This window comes from Xenopus laevis, chromosome 1S, assembly GCF_017654675.1.
Source record: "Xenopus laevis strain J_2021 chromosome 1S, Xenopus_laevis_v10.1, whole genome shotgun sequence".
Lineage (NCBI taxonomy): Eukaryota > Metazoa > Chordata > Amphibia > Anura > Pipidae > Xenopus > Xenopus laevis.
This window is the reverse complement of record NC_054372.1, coordinates 121882785-121903395: the sequence shown is the minus strand read 5'-3', so window position 1 is coordinate 121903395 and position 20611 is coordinate 121882785. Positions and strand designations below refer to the sequence as shown.

The window sequence follows — 20611 nt, the reverse complement described above, 5'->3', positions numbered from 1 at the left end:
CAGGAATTTAAAGCTACAGGGACATATTAAACCTATGGGTCCCTACATAATACTAAAAGAGCATACAGTGATAGGTGCATATATTTAAGGCAGTGGCATACAGGGACATTTTTTAATTGCTGTGATTTTAAGATGAAAAATATGCATATTTGTAAAGCAGATTCTGTTGAGCTTAAAGGAGAACTAACCCCTAAAAATGAATATGGCTAAAAATGCCATGTTTTATATACTGAACGTATTGCACCAGTCTAAAGTTTCAGCTTCTCAATAGCAGCAAACCTGTAACAGGGGCTCACCATCTTGGAAAGTGTCTGTGACACTCAATGCTCAGTGGGCTCTGAGCAGCTGTTGAGAAGCTAAGCTTAGGGGTCATTGCAAATTATCAAGCAGAAAATGGGGTTGGCCTGTAATATAAGCTGATGCTACAGGGCTGATTGCACTGGTTTCTGTGCTGTCATGTAGTAATTATCTGTGTTAATTACTAATCAGCCTTATATTGTGACATTTAAATTCTATGTTTACTGTATATTTTGAGTCGGTCCCTAAGAGCAGTAAGTTAAAGCAGCACATGTGCAGTGAATCAGCAGAAAACAAGATGGGGAGCTACTGGGGCATCTTCAGAGACACAGATCTTTACTGCTAAAGGGCTGTGTTTGCCTTGGGCTGGTACAGAAGCACAAAACATAATGTACAACATTTCTAGCTAATTCTTTAGTTAAGCATTAGTTTTCCTTTAACTTACTTGGTGAAAGTTGGGATTAGGCAGCTAACCAATGGCTGAGGCTTTTCTGAGTGGTTAGTACCCCTGGCAGCATTTGTGTATGGCTAAGTAGGCCCTTTTTCCTTTAGGTGGGCCTCTTAATACTAGGAATAATGACTTCAAACCTACATGATCCAACAGGGCTCCAGAGTAAAGCAGAAACTCAGGAAGCTGGGAAGGTAAAAATGTGAAACTTCCCTGGTTTCTACCTGTTTGCCATCCATTTGTGCTTATTCCTCTGTGGGGAGGGGGGGGCATCACTAGTGCAGAGAGCACAACTGCACTCTCTGTACAATAAGATATGAACATACAGAATTTCAGCTCTTAAAGTTACTAGGCTTCCCTTTCTCGCCATGGCAAAGGGCAGGCCCGGTTATGTGGTGCAGGAGTCCTCTAGATGCCCGCAAGTGTATTAACTATCTGACAGATGGAGGATTATGCACCCAAAATACCATATGGTTGTCACATTCTGAAGCTCATAAAAGTTAAAGCATCCTTTCCCTAGTGTGGTTGTGTGTGCAGCTCCAATGTCTACATGCCTCTGTCTCCCACAAAATGTGCTAAGTTATGCTACTGTATGAACAAGATTGCCTAATTATAAAACAATAAAAGATGTATTCAAAAAACTGCAAAATATTTACCACCTAAAAAAAAAATCCACTAAGGTAGTCCTTATTTGTGTAATTAAGGGCTCTTACAGACGAGTGTTTGAAGCTGCGCTCTCCTGCGTTCCGGTTTTATGCGTTCAGCCGCAGGGGAGCACAGGAGTAGACGCATTCAGTTTTTTTTCAAACTGCATGTAGGCGCAGAACACAAGTTGAGATGCAACATGCTGCATTTTTCCTGTGTTCGGCGCCTACATGCACCTGTGTGAGTACAGCTCCATTGAAAAAAACTGAATGCGTCTACTCCTGCACTCCCCTGCGGCTGAACGCATAAAACCGGAACGCAGGAGAGCGCAGCTTCAAACGCTCGTCTGTAAGAGCCCTAATCATGATCACAGGAAATCCTTTTCAAAGAACTAATCAGCATAATTATAAAGGTGTGCAATTTCTTTTATGGCAGACCAACACAAAAACGCATGCAGTTATATTGCACCTCCTCCAACCTGGTGTAACCCACAGCTCATGGGGTCAAATTCAGGCTGCACAGACATTCTGGAGTAAAAAGTGGTGTTTTATGCAGCTTTTATCCAGGCAATAACTCTTTTCACACAAGAATGTTATAAACAGCTATACCTTGACATAAAACCATTACACAGCTTTAGAGCTATGTGTGCCTTTTATGGCATTAAAATGGGGAAGTGTGATGTATTTCAAAAAAAATTTAACTACCTTTATAAATATGGCCCTTAAACTTTCATCTCCTCAGGGAACATTTTCCCCATATGAGCCTTATAAATCATGCACAGCCTGAGCTGCAACTGCATCCTTGCATAGAAACGCTATTTATGGATGTATATAGGGTACATGCATGTGCTGGAATGTGACAGAGCACAACACCTTCACTAACACGTTTTTTTTAACTATTAAATAAATAATCTAAAGAGGATTTAAGAAAGTCATTTATTTATGTGCAATTGGCACTACAAAAAACTAAAATAATTTCCTCTTATTCCAAAAACGTTTTCAAAATCAAATCTTCCTATAATAGCTCTCTGGCGTTTAGAGACACAGGGGGAAATTTTCTTTGTGAAATTCTAATATTGCATCCCTTAAAACATTATTGACAAGGAGCATATGTTAATACAAGGACTTGTGTCTTGCACCCATATTCCGGTTGAATTCGCTTTGATGAATAAGGTAGATGGCATTAAAATGCAAGGGAACCTAGAATTAAGCTGGCCATGTAAAGATCCGATCGTTTGAATTTGTACGAATCGAGAAATCATATGATCAGATTTGCGTCTATGGCCAGCTTAAGCTCCTAGCTTGAGAACGTATTACTTAGAGGCTCCCTTTGTTTATTACACCTACACATGTGACTGATTTGCACCTAATCAATCACAAGCTAATGCAATATCTGCTGCAATTTGCACCCCAAACTGGGACAATTTAAAAGCTACTAACACTGAAGCAAATAAGTCTGTGCAATGGAAAACTGTACACGTTGCTGTGTATGCTATCACATTTACAATGATTTTTTAGAAAATTATAACCTTCTGTGGGGGGAAAAAAATAACTTGGAAGATTGCGCCTGAATTTTACTTTGTAAACGAGCCAGTAAAATTACAGCTTTGGATGGAATAATGGCACCTCAAGCTCCCGTTTTTTTGTGTTAGTAACTGGTAAAGTATACCTACATGTGTAGCATTTATTGCATCCTGTTGTACATGACACACAGTTGTCAGTGTCCGGGTCTTCTGTTTGTCCTGTACAGATACAAAGTAAAGAGCAGGTCAATTCCTTCACTAAATAAACTCATGGATAACAAGTTGTATCGCCTTTGGCTATGTACACATACAAGTAAGGTTGAATCCCATGTTCTTGAGTGGGGGGCTTTGTAAGTAATGTAATATTGGTTAAGAATTCAGTTTTTTTTAAAAAAAAATTTCCAGTTTGTGCCTACCACTGTGTGGTGCAAGCTTGCAATGTAGTGACTGTCTAGTGTACAATATTATAAATATTGCGCATATTTATACACTAAGGGGCACATTTACTTAGTTCGAATAGAATTAGGAATAGAATAAAAAAAAACTTCGAATTTCGAATGATTTTTTTGGCTACTTCGACCATCGAATTGGCTACTTCGACCTTCGACTATGACTTTGAATTGAACGATTCGAACTAAAAATCGTTCGACTATTCGACCATTCGATAGTCAAAGTACTGTCTCTTTAAAAAAACTTCGACCCCCCTACTTCGCCACCTAAAACCTACCGAGGTGCACCGAGGAAGGTCCCCATAGGCTTTCTAACAATTTTCTGGTAGAAGAAAAATCGATTCGATCGATGGATTAAAATCCTTCGAATTTATCGAACGAATTGCGGTAAATCCTTCGACTTCGATATTCAAAGTCGAAGGAGTTAACTTCGACAGTCGAATATCGAGTGTTAATCAACCCTTGATATTCGACCCTAGGTAAATGTGCCCCTAAGTTTACTGTTAGAATAGGATTAATGTTTTACATTTCAAACAGTGTAAATAAATGTTTTTTCCATGACAATATCCCTTTAAGTTTACTGTTAGAAAAGGATTGTTTTAAATTTTAAAGGGATACTGTCATAAATGCATCAGTTAATAATGCTGCTCCAGCAGACTTCTGCACTGAAATCCAAAAGAGTTAACTGATTTTTTTATATTTAATTTTGAAATCTGACATGGGGCTAGAAGAGGGAGCTATGATTAATCCTGAGTGTAATCCTTTTAAAATATTTCTTTATTAAAATAATATTTGCACTTACAAGATAGTGGGCATCAACAGCTCAAGCCCAATGTGTTTCATCACTAACTGGTGACTTTCTCAGGGGAACACAATCATAAGCAAATTGATAGAAATCCTTTATAAGTACATACCATCTCTTTATTTGCGACAGGTGGAAGTAACTTGAACAGCGAGACGGTATGTACTTATAAAGGATTTCTATTGATTTGATTATGATTGTGGTCCCCTGAGGAAGTCACCAATTAGTGATGAAATGCATTGGGCTTAACTAATTGATGAGCTGTTGATGCCTACTATCTTGTAAGTGCAATATTATTTTAATAAAGATATGTTTTAAAAGGATTACACTATGGGTGTGTGCTCTTCTTTTACTTTGTTTTATTGTCAATTTCCCAGGTGCACACAGTTATGTGACTTATGCTCAGATAAACTTCAGTCACTCTTTACTGCTAAACTGCAAGTTGGAGTGATATCACTCCCTCCCCCCCCCCCCCCCCAGCATCAGAACAATGGTAAGGTAACAAGATTACAGCTTCCTGGTAGATATAAGAAGAGCACTCAATAGTAAAAATCCATGTCTCACTGTGACACCTTACAATTACATTGTGTAGGAGAAACAATATGCTGCCTGAAAGCAGTTACATAGTGCAGTGCTGGCTCTTTCTGAAAGCACATGACCAGGCAAAATGACCTGAGATGGCTGCCTATACACCAATATTACAACCAAATAAAATACACTTGTTGGGTTAGGAATTACATTTTACATGGTAGAGTGAATTACTTGCAGTGTAAACTCAACACCATAAAAATCATGACAAAATCCCTTTAAAGCAGATATCCTGGTTCCAGTCCTGCCTGAATTCTTTGTGGTCTTGGATATCTGATTAGCTACATGATACACTAGAATATTCAGTGTTACTGATGTCTGCAAAATGTTTGAGGTACAAATGTCCCATTTACTGGGAAAAAAACCCCTCTACTTTATATCCTCACCTGGATATTGGTTTGAGGCAGATTATAACTCCTCCCTAGTCAAATGAACAACGTGACATACAGTAAAGTTCTGTCAAAAGCTTGAAAATCTAAATGTATCGTCTATGGTTGAAAACATTTTTTTATTTGTGCACAACTATATCATCTGACTCAATGGTGGGGCCCACCCTTCACTTCAAAGCCATAGTCCCAACCGCAGAGAGACAAACATGTGGCTGAGATAACAGATGTGCATGTTTCTAGTGCTCCTTTCATTACCTTCAGGACATTCTTGCTTCTTGCAGTCGCCATTGTCCAAGTAGAAGCCTTCCAAACATCTGATGCATTCAGAGGGACTGTTACACAGGTCACAGTTGGGTGGACACTTTATGCAGGTGCTCTCTGCAGCGTAATGACCCTGGGGACAACCCTCTCTGCATTCCCCATTGTATAGGAAACGCGGTATTCCATTTTTATCTTAAAAAAAGGAAGTCGAGAAAGAAAGGCAAGACATTACCATAACCTTATTTAGCTCTATTAACTTGCAGCTGTTAGGCATGTGATGTCTGGATGAATCTACAAAGCTGTCATTAATTACCGCAGCATCCCCCCTGCCTTTATTTCCTGCACTAGACTTCTTAAGGTTAATAAGGTTCACTTAATATTATCCTCTGCTTTCCGTTCAAGCAAAGACATGCACAGCTATTCCTACTGCTCCCAGGTATCGTCAAAATAACCCACAATCTGCTCCTTTTTTTGGCTTAGATATGTTTGTATGCATTTGCAGTTTGTAAAACACCATTGAGTCATCGGGGAAGCATTTCTTTTTATAAAAATGGGAACAGCCACCAGCTCAGAAGATTAACCAGCCTTTTTTCAGAAAAAAAAAAAAGATATGTTTTTCTTCTAGAATTTAAGTAACCACACTATGATTTATTTCAAGGTTAACAAAAATGTTTAAAACATTGCAGCATCCTCACAGATGAATTCGAGGCATCCCAAATGGCTGGAACCTATGATGACACAACGATTTATTCACAGTATAAGAAGAACATTTGTATATGTTTTCTGCCCCCTGCCTATTTATTGTTGGGCTAAAATATCATATTACTGACACGAGTTATCATTCTTTAAGGATTTGAGCTTTGTATAGAACATTACATTGGAGAAAAGCACCAGCACCCGTATATTTTAGAATCAATGGCCTTAATGCTCCTTAGAAGTACTGACATAACAGCCCACTTGTCACATACTATATGGGTAATCTGGATTTATGGGAACTCCTAAATATATTATGTATAGAATGGGAAGGGCAATGCAATTTACTTGGTTAGATTATTGCTCTAATATCATTACTTTTTCTGTAATAGGATTTATTTTATGGACACAGAGTGAGAGTTCCAGCACATTTAAAGTACACATGTCTGCATGCAGCGGAAACCAAAGCAATTTCCCATGTGATTTGTTATTTGTATGTGACAGCCATGCTTTACAGATTATATTTATGCAGAGAATCTGGATAATGCAGTTTTATTTATATAAAGGTTTATTTCTGCTTGTTCAGTTTGTTTGCTACTATAGTGTAAAAGACCTGGTTGCAAGATTCTCCACCATTAAGGGCGACAAATCGCCTCTTCTTCAGGCGACTAATCTCCCCGAAATGCCTCCACGGTAGCTATCACTGGCGGGATGGCACTTGGAACGCTTCGTTTTCCATAGTCGCCCAAAGTTTCCTTGTGAGGCAACTTCAGGCAACTTCGGAAAATGAAGCGATCTGAGTGCCGTTGTAATATTTTAACTGGAATACATTTTTTCAATAGATTGTAAAACTGTCCCTGGTAGCAATCATTTTTAGGCCATTCTTGAGAGCTAATCATTCATTCAAAAAAAGAATATTGAGATTTTAGTTTGCAGAAAAAACTGCAGCCACACTTTTTAGAGCATAGACAGACGAGAAGATTCAGGGAGATTAGTCGCCCGAAGAAGAGGCGATTTGTCACTGAGCGATTAATCTCGCCGAATCTTCTCGTCTGTCTCTGCCCTAAAAAGTGTGGCTGCAGTTTTTTCTGTAAACTAAAATCTCGATATTCTTTTTGTGCTAAATTCAGATTGTAGAAAGCCTGCACAGAGAACAGAAATGTATTCCAATTAATTCCTAATAATAGTAAGCAGTAAATAGACGTGTAGGGTCTCCCTGGGTACAGGTGGTGGCAGCAGTGCTTCGTTTTTCTATTGCTTAATTAGTTTTCTTTCCATTAGACATAGGGCTTTATTGTGATTTTTTTAAAGTGATTAGCTCTAAAGAATGATCTAAAAATGATTGCTACCAGGGACAGTTTTACAATCTATAGAAAAAAAATGTATGCCAGTTAAAATATTAGAATAGCAAACTGATAACTGTGCCAAACAGTCTTGATCATCTGATAAGGTTACATTTCTTTGATACACATGTAGCGTAGTCCAGACAGGGACAAGTGACCCAGATTATACCTCAGTATATGCAGTTATACACTAATAATATAAGGAAAACACCAAAAAAGGAAAATGTTCCAATATGTTATCTTACTCTCACATTTGTTTCAGGCTCTGAGCTAAGAGGTCTTATGTTTAGTTCTGTTTAGAGGCACAAACATTTAAAAACATGCTTTTATTTAAAGGAAAATAACTCTTGCCTAAATTAACTACCAGTGTCGGACTGGGACACCAGAGGCCCACCACAAAACCTTAGACCAGGTGCCCACCAAAAGACCTCAGATCAGGGGCCCACTCTCAGTACTATTATAATTCCTCTCCCCACTCAACCTCTATTCTGCTAGTCTCTTTTCTTTACATACTATAATCTATTATTCAATCTATAGTCTCTTTGTTCTCATAGAAATAGGTAATGGCCATGAAATATGCCAAATGTTTTGAAGCAGGAGGGCCACTGACACCTGGTATCCCTGTGGGCCAGTCCGACACTGTTAACTACTAATCTACACAAACTCATATTAATCAAAGACAATTTATTGTTATTAAACTGAAACACGGGGGGGGGGGTCTATGTTGCCAGTCCAAATAGGGTAGCTGAGTAACAGGGACTTGCCCCAGTTTTCAAGGCACCATTAAATCACCATTAAACAAAAATGTCCCAATACTCATAAAATATAAAATTCAAAAGTTTATCATGTATAGACAATAGTACCTATAGTTAACATGTGGAAAACCAACCATTTATGATACAACTCATCACAAATAGTACAAATAAATAGTAATACCATTGTGTTCATTATAAAAGCAAAATTACTCTCATATACTTCTATTTCATCACCCTTAGTTACCATAAATATACATATAACATATATATATATATATATATATATATATATATATATATATATATATATATATATATATATTGAGAAAGGTCCGAATGAGGACATATACGTTGGACCTTGATCTAAAGAAATAATAAAAGGTGAAAATTTGAAAGTTTAAACGGGTATGCTGGTTACTTGATACTCGTGAATATATATATTTATTTTTTTTATTTTTTTTGTTCCTGAAGACGGCTCCAGCAGTCGAGCCGAAACGTTGAATAAAAGGTTTTCTATTTTTGTATAAAGACCTGTTGGTGCGGTTTTTCTCTCTTGCCTATATATATATATATATATATATATACACACACATACATATACACATGATACAGGGAACAGCACTAGTACCCCGGAAAGACTATGATCTAAATAAAGAGAATTAACCTTTAATGGGTGGGATCACCCTGGTTTTAAATTTTGGAACTGAGCAAATACTGGCACAAATACCTATGATTAAGTACCGCTAAAGGTGGATCATACGTGGTCAGTATGTATTAATTTTTATTATGATGCTGATTGAATAAACTTTTGAATTTTATATTTTATGACTATTGGGGCAAAACATTTCTGCATCCAGAAGCCTCCTACTTGCTGGATACCCCTCAATGCACAGTAGTTCTATCTTGCACTGAAGCTGGGAAAAATGTATCATCTGCCCTCTTGTCCTAGTCTAGTAACCCATAGCAACCAGTCAGCTGTTAGTTTCCAAAGAGCTAGCCAGTAAATATTGCTTCAAATGGTTTGCTGTGGGTTAGTAGACCTTCAGCATATTTTATTATGTTATAGATGTATGACAATGGCATGTTTAATTTGCAGTTAAAAGGCAAGATTAGTTTCTTAGAGGGAAGCAGGCAGTGGGCTGCTGCATGTATGAGTGGTTCTTTGGTAAATTAGACATCTGTTTTAACTGTGTGGCCTTTGTATGGGGGGGGTAATCATTCTGGACTATTTTTAAGTGATTTGTTTGTATCCACAAGTTCATGTTATTTTGAAACATTTTCATTGAAATGCAACTATTCAGTGCTTCCGCATATGCATCTGTAGGGTTGCTGTACAACAAATACCCATTTCCTTACCTTTAGCACAGGAGGTGCATGTATCTGGCTCACTTCCACTGCATTCATGACAAGTATGATGACACTGGTGACATTGCCTGTTCAACTCATATTTGTCAGAAGGGCATCTCAGAACACACTGCTTGTTATCAAAAATTCTGCAATGAATATAGATATATATATATATGTACTTTGTGCATGTATATTTCAACTTCTACTTATAGTAAACTTACGTTTATGCCAACAATATTTTTGATTCTTTAATTAGGAAGGATAGTCCACTACTTCTCATATAAGACTGTTCTATAGATCTGTTATTCATTACATTCATCTAAAATACCTAAATAATACCTGCTTATTTAATCAGCAGCAGATTCTCGTTGCAGCTATAAAAATATAGGGGCTGCGCTATGGGTTTGTCTGTGAAAGGTGCCTTTTGGAGGCCCTTGGGTATTGATCCCCAACCAGTGACTAGTGAGCAACATATTGTTCACCAACCCCTTGGCTGTTGCTTCCAGTGACCTCAAAGCAGTTTCTTAATTTTTAATTCCTGGCTTGGAGGCAAGTTTTGGTTGCATAAAAACCAAGTATACTGCCAAGAAGAACCTCCTGTAGGCTGCTAGTTTATATAGGCACTACCAAATAGCCAATCACAGCCCTTATTTGGCAACCCAGGAACTTTTTTCCTGCTTGTATTTCCCCAACTGTTTTAACATTTGAATGTGGCTCATGGGTAAAAAAGGTTGAGGGCCTTTTAGTAATGATTTACTCCCTCTGTAACTATCTCTAGGCTTGCTCTGGCTAAAGTCTTTCCAAGACATGCGAGTTTTACAAATAAAGGGGACAGCTGATACTCTTCCAATTTGCTCTACAGTAGGCAATGGATGACACTTTGAGCCACATTCTTCTGGTTATTCCAGTGAACCGTGAAAGCTCTTTTATCTTCACCATCTATTTCATTGAAGTCATTCTATTGGTTTAATATTGAGTAAACAGCTAACAGAGATGTCCAACTCTTCTTTCTCTCTTATAATATTTGTTAATATAGTAAAGTTTGATTCCACTGCTGTTGTAAAACCACAACTGTTGTTAGAAGGGATTTGGGGAGATGTAGTTTTGCAACAGCTGCCACACAAGAGGGTTTGCCATCCCTGTCCATTGCCGAGAGATTCAAGTGTTAAATCTGAAACAGACCATCAGGCACGCGTGTATTCAAGTAATCTGTATCTGCTTAGAAAAATATGCTTCTTGTTACGTTCCACAACAAAGTCTAGAAAAAGTTTCTGCTTCCAATACTCTAGGAAACCCTTGTAAAATTTAAATAAAAGCAAAATCTGTTTAATGTTACAAAAGTAAAAAAAAAATTAAAAAAAAGACTGAATTTGTTCTACCTTGCTCTTGTTAGCTACTGTTTTGTGATTGGTTCTGTTTAACTAGCAGCTTCTTGAAGTTTCTCTACAAAGCCAGGTTGTACAGTGAATTGGATTTGTTAGGAGGAGAAATGGTTTGTAGTTTGTTAGGCTCCACAGTGGCTGGGAAACCTGGAAGCAGCGTTTATGTGGTTATTGACTTACTTTTATCACAGATGACTGGCACCTTTTTGTGAAGGCACGTGTGTAAATGGCAGAACAAGGAGTCTCGCTCACTGCTTGGAAGCAACCACAATGACTCTTGTAGACTTACAGTATATTTTCCCCCCAGTGACTAAGAAACCTTTGACCATGTTTGTACTTAATAAAAAATGCCAGGAGATCTTTCAAAACGACAGCTTGTGAACCAGGTTCCCAAAACTCTTCCCCAAGTGATATATTCCTTACATAAAAAGGTGATTCTATGGCTTGTGAGTGTTGCTCTCAGAGTAAATGAGCTATGAAACATGCTTTGTAAAATGTTCCACTGTGTTTTTTAATATGAAATTAGCTCAAAGGCTAATTGTCAGAAAGTTAGAAAATTACCTTATTATGTGAGTGCAATTTGTGAACAAATAGGCTCTAGTACAGACATCTCTCTGTGAATGGAAAACCAATATTCAACTTTTACAGAGTTTTCCAAAGGTGTGGGAAATAATTGGGAAAAACAGACCCTTTTCTGTTTGAACGTGAACAACTAACATAAAGATTAAATTTATGATTGATCTTTACATACAGTATCTCTCAAAACAGCACCTGTATCTAAAAATACCAGGGATTTTTCATTGGTCCACATTTGTAAGACTGTACTCGCATGAGTTTTGCAGCAAACTGTAAAACCTATGAAATTTAACAATGACATAAGTAGGAATGTCTTTGCATCAACATGGATTTATTATTGCATAGCTAATAATATTATTAATAAAGAATATTATTAATAATATCTAAATATTAGAAGATTACATGGCTATTACTATGAAGGTGGAACTGGCGCACCCCTTGCTGTACTGCCCAGACAAGGTCAAGGTTAATTTACTAATGCAGGAATATTCTTTTTTCTTTTGCTCCTACCACGCTGAGCTAAGAAATGTCAGGTGATGCTTCCTGCATCAGTAACTTAAAGGAACAAAAAAATGAAAATGGTTTAATGTTATTAAAATATACTGTACTGCCTCGCACTGGTAAACGTTCTGAGTTTGGTACCAAGATGTTGTTCATTAACTGGTGTGATTGGGGTCATTGTCTTGTTGAAACACTCATTTCAAGGGCATTTCCTCTTTGGCATAAGGCAACATGACCTCTTCAAGTATTTTGATGTATTGAAACTGATCCATGATGCCTGGTATGTGATAAATAGGCCCAACATCATATTATGAGAAACATCCCCATATCATGATGTTTGTGCCACCATGTTTCACTATCTTCACACTGTACTGTGACTTGAATTCAGTGTTTGGGGGTCGTCTGACAAACTGTCTGTGGCCCCTAGACCCAAAAAGAACAATCTTGTTTTCATCAGTCCACAAAATGTTGTGCCATTTCTCTTTAGACCAGTCAATGTGTTCTTTGGCAAATTGTAACCTCTTCAGCTCAAGTCTTCAACAGTGGGACTTTGCGGGGGCTTTTTGCAGATAGCTTGGCTTCACATAGACGTCTTCTAATTGTAACAGTACTCACAGGTAACTTTAGATCTTCTTTGATCTTCCAGGAGCTTATAATTGACTGAGTCTTTGCCATTTTGGCTATTCAATCCATATGAATGTTAGTTTTCAATTTTCTTCCCCGTCTTTCAGGTTTTGGTTGCAATTTTAAAGCATTTGAAATTTTCTGCACTTCTTTATATGTTTTCCCCTCTCCAATCAACTCTTTAATCAAAGTACGCTGTTCTTCTGAACAATGTCTGGAACCACTCATTTTACAGAGAGAAATGCACAATAACCAGCATGCACAAAATTTGCTGCCTTCCTTCCTTAAATAAGGGCTGTAATTGACACCTGTTTTTTCTCAGAATGAATGACCTCACTAATTGAACTCCACACTTGTACAGATGATAGATAGATATAAAGATAGATATTCACTGCACTCCAAGTTCTCTCTTCTGTTTAATTAGTGGGAAATGGAGCACTCAGTTAATCATGCAAATCTATAATTCAATTTGTAATTCAAAACCAGGTATATTATATTATGTCCAGCAATTCTAGATGCATTTTAGTTGAGCTGAATTACTGTGTTCTTTAAACAGTTCAGAAAATAAAGGTAACCAAGCCAAATGCTTGCAACTCAAGTACATTTTGCATCTTGTGAATAATGCATGAAACCCCATATAATTCTAAAATGTTCTTTGACATTATGTTTTATTGTTTTTGATTTAGAAGAAAAAATCAAGAATAAGAGAAAATCAAAATTACAATGAAACAATATCAAGACAACTTCCTGAGGACAAATCCAAAATGAACCAGCACCAGCAGTAAAAAGTTTTGTTATAGCTCCAATACAGTGATGGCCTAAGCCTAATTATAGAGCTGTACTATTTAAGTCCAGGAAAGGATGGTGCTATAGATAAAAAAGTAAATGTGAATACAGAGCACACCCCACACAAAAAATGCTTTGAAGTGAATGAACCCCCTGTCACCAGCTTTACAAATGAATAGTGGATTGAGTTGCTGATGGACTTCTACCTACATAAAAGATAAACAAAGACCACCATGTTTATCTCTCATTGAGGCAACAATGTCCGTCACTGATTGTGAAGAGGAGCGTTAGTCCATCAATTATAGCACTGATTAATACGATGAAGGAAAACAGAGGAAAGCAATACAACATGGAACAAAAGCTAAAACGAGTAGGCAAAAAACTAAAGAATGTAATGAAACGAATGAGTAAGCTCTATTATTTTAACTGTAGGGTAAAAGCCCTTTGTGAGTGCCCTGGTCATTAACCACGGATCCACTGACTCATCCTCCAAATCTGTTTTGGTCTTTTTTTTTACATTCTTCGTATGTGACCTTTTTTTGTTTAGATTCCATCTTATTATTATATTTTCAGGCCTCTGATGCTTATTTTTCTCTGTACCTCTCACATCCCCTTGCTCTTTATCTTCCCTCACAAAGCCAGTGGCCTAGATTTAAGGTAAGGAAACCTCATTTGTATAATTGTCTCCAGTTTATACATAGCACTTTCAAGGCAATGAATGAGCTTCAAAATAGGCCCTTGCATTTTAAGTACACAGATGTCCAAACAGCCCACCCCCCACCAGCACAATAAATAGTGACTGTCTATGGCATTTTACAGCAGCTCCTCTGGCATTTGCCAGAACCCACAGACACAGTCAGTTCAGGTCTGGCACCTTCAAAAAATATGCCATTTGAGAATTTAAATTTACGTTGAGGATCAAGAAAGGAAACACATTCAAAACATAACACATACACAAAACCCCCCGCTAAAGTCAAAGATATATAAGTAGTGATCCCCAATCAGTGTCTTGTGAACAACATGTTGATCCCAACCCCTTGGATGTTGCTCTCAAGGACCTCAAAGCAGGTGCTAATGATTGAATTTCAGGCATTGAGGCAAGTTTTGATTGCATAAAAAACAGATTTCTGGGCAAAGAGAGCCTTTTGTAGGCTGCCAGTCCAAAAAGGGCTACCAAAGAGGCAATATCCTTTAATTGTCTCCCCCGGGAACTTTTTACATGTTTGTGTTGTTCCTCAACTCTCTTTACAATTGAATGTGGCTCATAGGTAAACAAAGATTGACAATCCCTGCTCTAAAGGCTCTCTTAAAAGGCTTTATTTTCCTAAATAATTTTTGCCAAATACTTGGGTACAAAAACACGACAGACCTGCTTGGGTCTTCCCAGTACATAATTTCCCTTCATTTTAATCTATACTAAACAGAGCCCATACCCCTTTATGTGTCAGTTTGTGAAAAATATATTACGACCAATAATCCCAAATCCTTGCTTCCCCAGTGAGAAAAGCATGAGTGGAATATAGTTGCGCCAGTTATATCACTACAGCTACAGGAAGCTTTTCCTCCCAATCTTGTATTATTTCATGCCTCTTTGGAAGGGCTACTTTGGCCACAGATGAGCATCAGAATCAAATCTATAACACCACATGTCTATAATCCCAGGTCATATATAACTAGTTGAGCTAACATAGTGTCTCAAAGGTAAAAATATATATAAATATTACCTTGTTGGGGAGCAGCCTATGCAATTATTTTTGCCGGGACCAATACACTTAGCACAGGAGGCATCACAGAATTTACATCTTCCTGCTTCATCAATGTATTCCCCTAGAAGAGAAATTAGATCCGTTATCTGATTGCCATACGACACTGCTCTGTATTGGTAAATAAATCCTCATATCTTTGGTACAAACAATACAAACTCATCCATCCTGTATTTCAAAAAAAATTATATATGGAATCAGGTAGTTTACAATTTTTTCCAAGCATATAATAAAATAATCAAGGCTACACACAGCTCCATATCTGATTATTTTTCAGAGGAAAAGATCTGGGCTTTCATAGGTAGAATGAAATAATGATGTAACATAAAATACACTGGTCTCTGAAATGAGAATCATCAAAAGTCTTCGGAAGCAGAACTGCTAACAATGATTGAGATTGTCTAGTGATGAGAAGAACATATTCCTAAGGGGGAGCTTTGACAGGATGAAGAGCAGCCATAGCAGGCCAGCTAACACTGATGGATGATTAATATAATAAAAATGACTGATGCATTCCCTATATAGACAGATAATGGCTCCAAAGACCGAGCAAGCCAGTGTAACTTCATTCTCTTTTCATGCCTTATGGTGTTCATGAAATGAAAGCACCTTTTTCTTCAGGCAAGTCTTCCAAGAGTTCAGGAAGTAAAGATATATTGATGTTTGGTACAGGTATATTCTTATATTTACAGTTTGCTTGCCTGGAAAAAATAGGTTTCTATTAAAGTTAAATAGATATCTATTTATTGTCTATCTACCTGTACCTGGCTGAAAAAAGTGTTGGTTGCCCATGGGCAAATGTATCCAGTTTTGATAAATGAACCCTATTATTGTTCATTTTTTACTCATTTGCCTTTTGTCTGGGCTTTACCTTTTACACGATAAAAAAATGAAATGAAAGCAATGAAAATTCCATTTTGATGGCAATAAACAATCCTTTGCAGTTTTATAATTGTTTTTGGATTTATTAAAGGATGGTGCTACTTTACCAAAATATGCCTCTGATAATTCATAATAATAAAATTGATATAGCCACTTTTTGTCAGGATGTCTGTTTCTTGCTACTCGTGATTGGCTCTGCTTCCTAACTGTGTCAGCCCTGTTATATGGGATTCTAGAGAAACAATCAAATTCAAATAAAATGCCCCATAAGGCTAACAAAAGCTTTAATTGCCCTTTATGTTTGTGATTAATTTACAGAGCTGTTAAAGTAGTACAGATGAGAAAGTAACACAAAGCCTAAACTTTTAGGGCTATGCTGCACCAGGCATTTTTGTGTTCTAAATATGACCACACCCTGGCCCTTCAAAAAAATGGCACCCGGTGCTCAGAGTGGAGGGATCGGCACCATCTCAGACATTAGATGCATAAAATCACACCAGGACTTGTGGCAAGTTCTTATACAAATAAAATGGCAATAAAATGGCAAGGGCTCATCCTGCTTGTACGTGCCAAGTCCTGGTGTACTCTTATATTAGGCGTTTCCCCCACAGGGGAGAGTTGATAATCCTGTGTCTAAATCTGACCCATGTTTGCACTGACAGAGACGGATGGAGAAAACACTTATTGTGGCATAGTCCTTAAAGACATCAACAGTTTACTGAACATCTAGTGTGGTGTAAAATAACCCAGTACTATGAATGCTTGAGTAAACAATGAATGGGATATAATAGGTGATGTCTATTTCAAAGTGTTCAGTGGTGTGTGTTTCTGTGGCATTTTCTCTGTAATTATAGCAATAAATTAGCTTGCACATGCAGAAGAGTAAAGTATGCAATGCAGAGTGTCTGAAGTGGGAGTCATGACTGGCAAAGACTGCTATTGTCTTCCACTACCAGCATACATATGGCCACACACAGGATGGCCTTTGGGTTATACATCTGATAAGACTGTAGGATCATAGATAACTATTATGTGATGTAGCCATCCATGAGGATGGCCAAATAGTATTGTTCATCGACCCAAATAATTGGATCTGACAGGACGTGAGAAGCCCCTCTTCTCACTTTGTAATCTACCAGCACCATTCCCCCTCTGACAATATGCATCTGCATAGGAAATATCCACTCTGGATAGACCAACTTCAATATTATCATCATCATCATTTATTTATATAGCGCCAACAACTTACGCAGTGCTTTACATTAGATATTATTGTCTGAATGTCTGTCACAAGTGCCCCCCATGAGGCCAGGCCAACCTGGGTGCAACACACAGCTCCATCTTCCCCTGTATAAGTGCAGTGCGCAACACTAGAACTGGACTGAAGAAGCTGCTCAGATGAGAAGTGAAATGTCTTCAATGATTACTCAGCAAGTCCAGTTGTTTAGATTTACCTATACTAGATAATAATAGAACATGACAACATAAAATTGTCTAGTCTGCCACTAAGTTCTAGACTAGAAAATGAATGTTTTGCAGTCAAAGTACTGATCTTAATTCTATTTAAATTTTGTGGCAGGATTTGAACTGTGGAGTTCATATGAGGCAGCCCACCAATATCCCTGGGGGTAAAGATGTTCTTCAAGGAGGAATGTGCTAAAATTCCTCCAAGCTGAGGTGCAGGATAGTTACCGAAAATGTCTAGATGCCGTTATTGCTACCCATGGAAGCCACACCAGCTGTTGAAAGCAAAGGTTAACATACTTTTGCCAAACACAAATAGTTTATACTTTTCCATACTAAATAAATGAACATGAATTATGCTTCTGACTCATTTGTTTAATTAAGTTCTCATTATCTAGTTTTATGGCTCGTGTGAAAACAAATTCCATTTAAGGTTATATTTATGCAGAAATAATGAAAATCTTAAATTGGTTCACAAGCTTCCAAGCACCACTGTATGAGAACATTTAAAAAATTGCATTATCGGTTAATAAAAATAGTTATTTTTCATTATCCAAAGCTTTAAAGTTACATCATTTTAACGGGCTGATTTATTCATTTTCAATAATGTGATTTACAATCCCAATGTTTCGCTAAGTAATGATTGAAAGGAACACTCAGGGGCTTATTTATCAAAGGTCAAATTTTAGAGTAATATGATTTTTTTAAACTCAAATAAATTACTCAAATTGGAATTACGATTCGAATGGTATGTTATTTATGAAAAAATGTGAATGTCTAAAATTCAATCGAATAGTCCTGACCCAAAAACTCATATCAAGTTCGATTCGAGTTTACCTCTGAAATTTGACATTTGATGCATGACTTTTTTTTTCACTATGACTATGAAGATTTTCATTCATCCAGGTCATTGTATATCTAGTATAGGTAAATCGAAATCATAGACCCCCATTGGAGTCTATGGGCTGTCTTTTGGCAAAAATGTGGCTCATCGCTACTATTAACATCTTCAAATAGTTCAAGGGACTTCTGCCATTGACTTCTACATGAGCTCGGCAGGTTTTAGGTGGAGAGTAGTCGAATTAGAACTGTTTCCAGGGTCTAAGTGTGATAAATCACACATTCAAATTCGACTTGGTGGTTTTAAATTCGGATTTGTGAGTTTTGACCCAAAAAAAAGAATTTACCATTCAAACTTTAGTAAATCTGCCCCATAGGTTACAATTCCTCTTTAAAAGGGACCCAACAGCATATGAGGCTTTGTTCTTAAGGGCAATGTCACATACAGTGATTTTATTAGCTCTCCTGCCTCAACCAAGTATCTGAAAATGGCTTCTTGAATGGAAGAATGGGGATTGTTCCATGTAAAAAACTTCAGTTGCTTCACCCCATGTAAAGCGTAATACATGTGGCTATTTCCATGCTTCTTATTGAAAAGTATTTTCAGATGCTTTGTTACTTGTGGGCAAGGCAGTCTGGGATGCCAGGGGCCCACCAGAAAATCATGGGCTCACTATTATTACTACAACTATTATTCCTCCTTTCCTTCCTCAATCTATCTATTCTCCTAGTCTTGTATCTTTATCTACTTACTATATTCTTCCATTATTAAGCATTTTTCCTAGAAAGAAATAGGGAATGACCATGAAATAGGCTAAATGGTTAGAAGCAAGAGGCCCACCGGGAGTTTTCCTGGTATCCCGGTGGACCAGTCCGACACTGCTTATGAGTGATGCACAAAATCCAGAATATTTTTAAAAATGTTCCAAGGTTGCATTTAAATATTCCTGAAAGACAATTTGACTAAAATAACCAATTACACAAAGATTTATCAGCCATTCTTCATGTATAAAGAAACAAATGACTACGTGGGATACAGTGATTGTAAATGAAAGAGTACTCTATCCCTCGACTCTCTTCTATTAGCTATTGGGTCTAGCGCCTGGGGCGCAGGTTAGAAAGAATCTTTGGTTGAACAGAAATTTTCCTGCATTCATTGCTCCCATCGGTACTGCAAGACTTGCTCAGAAAGATTGATCTGTGCCTGCAAGTTTAATGATATTATAATGATGTTTATTGAACAGAGGAAGAGGTCACTCAGAGGTAGCCCCTTGCTATGTGAAACACTGGCAAAAATGTGCAATAAAGGGATTCTGTAAGCAGCATGTGTATCTTTACTGAAACCTGCAGAACTTTTAGCATATTTAACTTGCAGTGCTAAGTGGGAACTACACAGATTCCTCATAGATACAGAAACATCACAAAGTTTCTCCTGCAGGTGAAGATGATTTGCCCACTACCCTACGCTGGGAACTCTGGCTTGTTTACTTGTGAGCAAGGAGTGCTGATAGTATATGTTTTAAAGGGGAACTATCACAAAAATTTAAATTTAATATACGCTTCCTCGTACTGAAATTATAAAATTTCTAAATACAATCAATTAAATATTCTGAATTGTTTCTGAAATAATCAAGTTTATATTCACTATTTGTCTCTCAGCATCTGTTTCTCTTCATTCTGTCTTCATGCAGCAGTTGGGCTCCCTTTCCTAGCAGATGTATTAGCGCTCACCCAAATAACTGATTCCAGTGCAAACAAAATCTAACAAAATAACTGCCTATTGCACAACTCCTGCATGTAGAGAGACATGCTGTCTGGTCATTTTAATAGAGTGAGCTCTAATACATCTTCTAGGCAAAAGGAGCCCCCCTATAAGATATATTGGATCATTCGTCTGACAACCAACTCCTGAATGAAGACAGAATGAGGAGAAACAGATGCTGAGAGAGGAATAGTGAAGATATATATTTAGCCTTTCCAAGAATCAGAGCTAAATGGATGGCAGATATTGGAAACGAAGTTGTAGGAGACCACACACACACTAATCATTTTAAATTTAAAGGGGAACTAGTCAAGGGTCAATTTATTGTCATTTCATCCATATAAGTTTGTACAGTAAACTGTGAAACAAAGCAACATTCCTCTAGGACCATGGTGCTACACACAACATAGATGTACCGGACAACAGACAAAAAGTGCAAGTGAAAAAATATGCAACTCCTGCAAGACAGGACAGCATAGTGCAGGGACCGGA

At 37.5% G+C, this 20611-nt stretch overlaps 1 protein-coding gene across 1 annotated transcript in view; it reads right to left on the bottom strand.

Annotated features, from left to right (window-relative positions):
* Positions 1–20611, bottom strand: part of pcsk5.S (proprotein convertase subtilisin/kexin type 5 S homeolog) — a gene marked incomplete at its 5' end in the record, with an annotated part of 230007 nt that overhangs the window by 53465 nt on the left and 155931 nt on the right. The window contains 4 exon segments of the mRNA NM_001092999.1: positions 3063–3131; positions 5396–5593; positions 9549–9685; positions 15133–15235. Of these exon segments, the coding sequence (NP_001086468.1) occupies positions 3063–3131; positions 5396–5593; positions 9549–9685; positions 15133–15235 (507 nt within the window).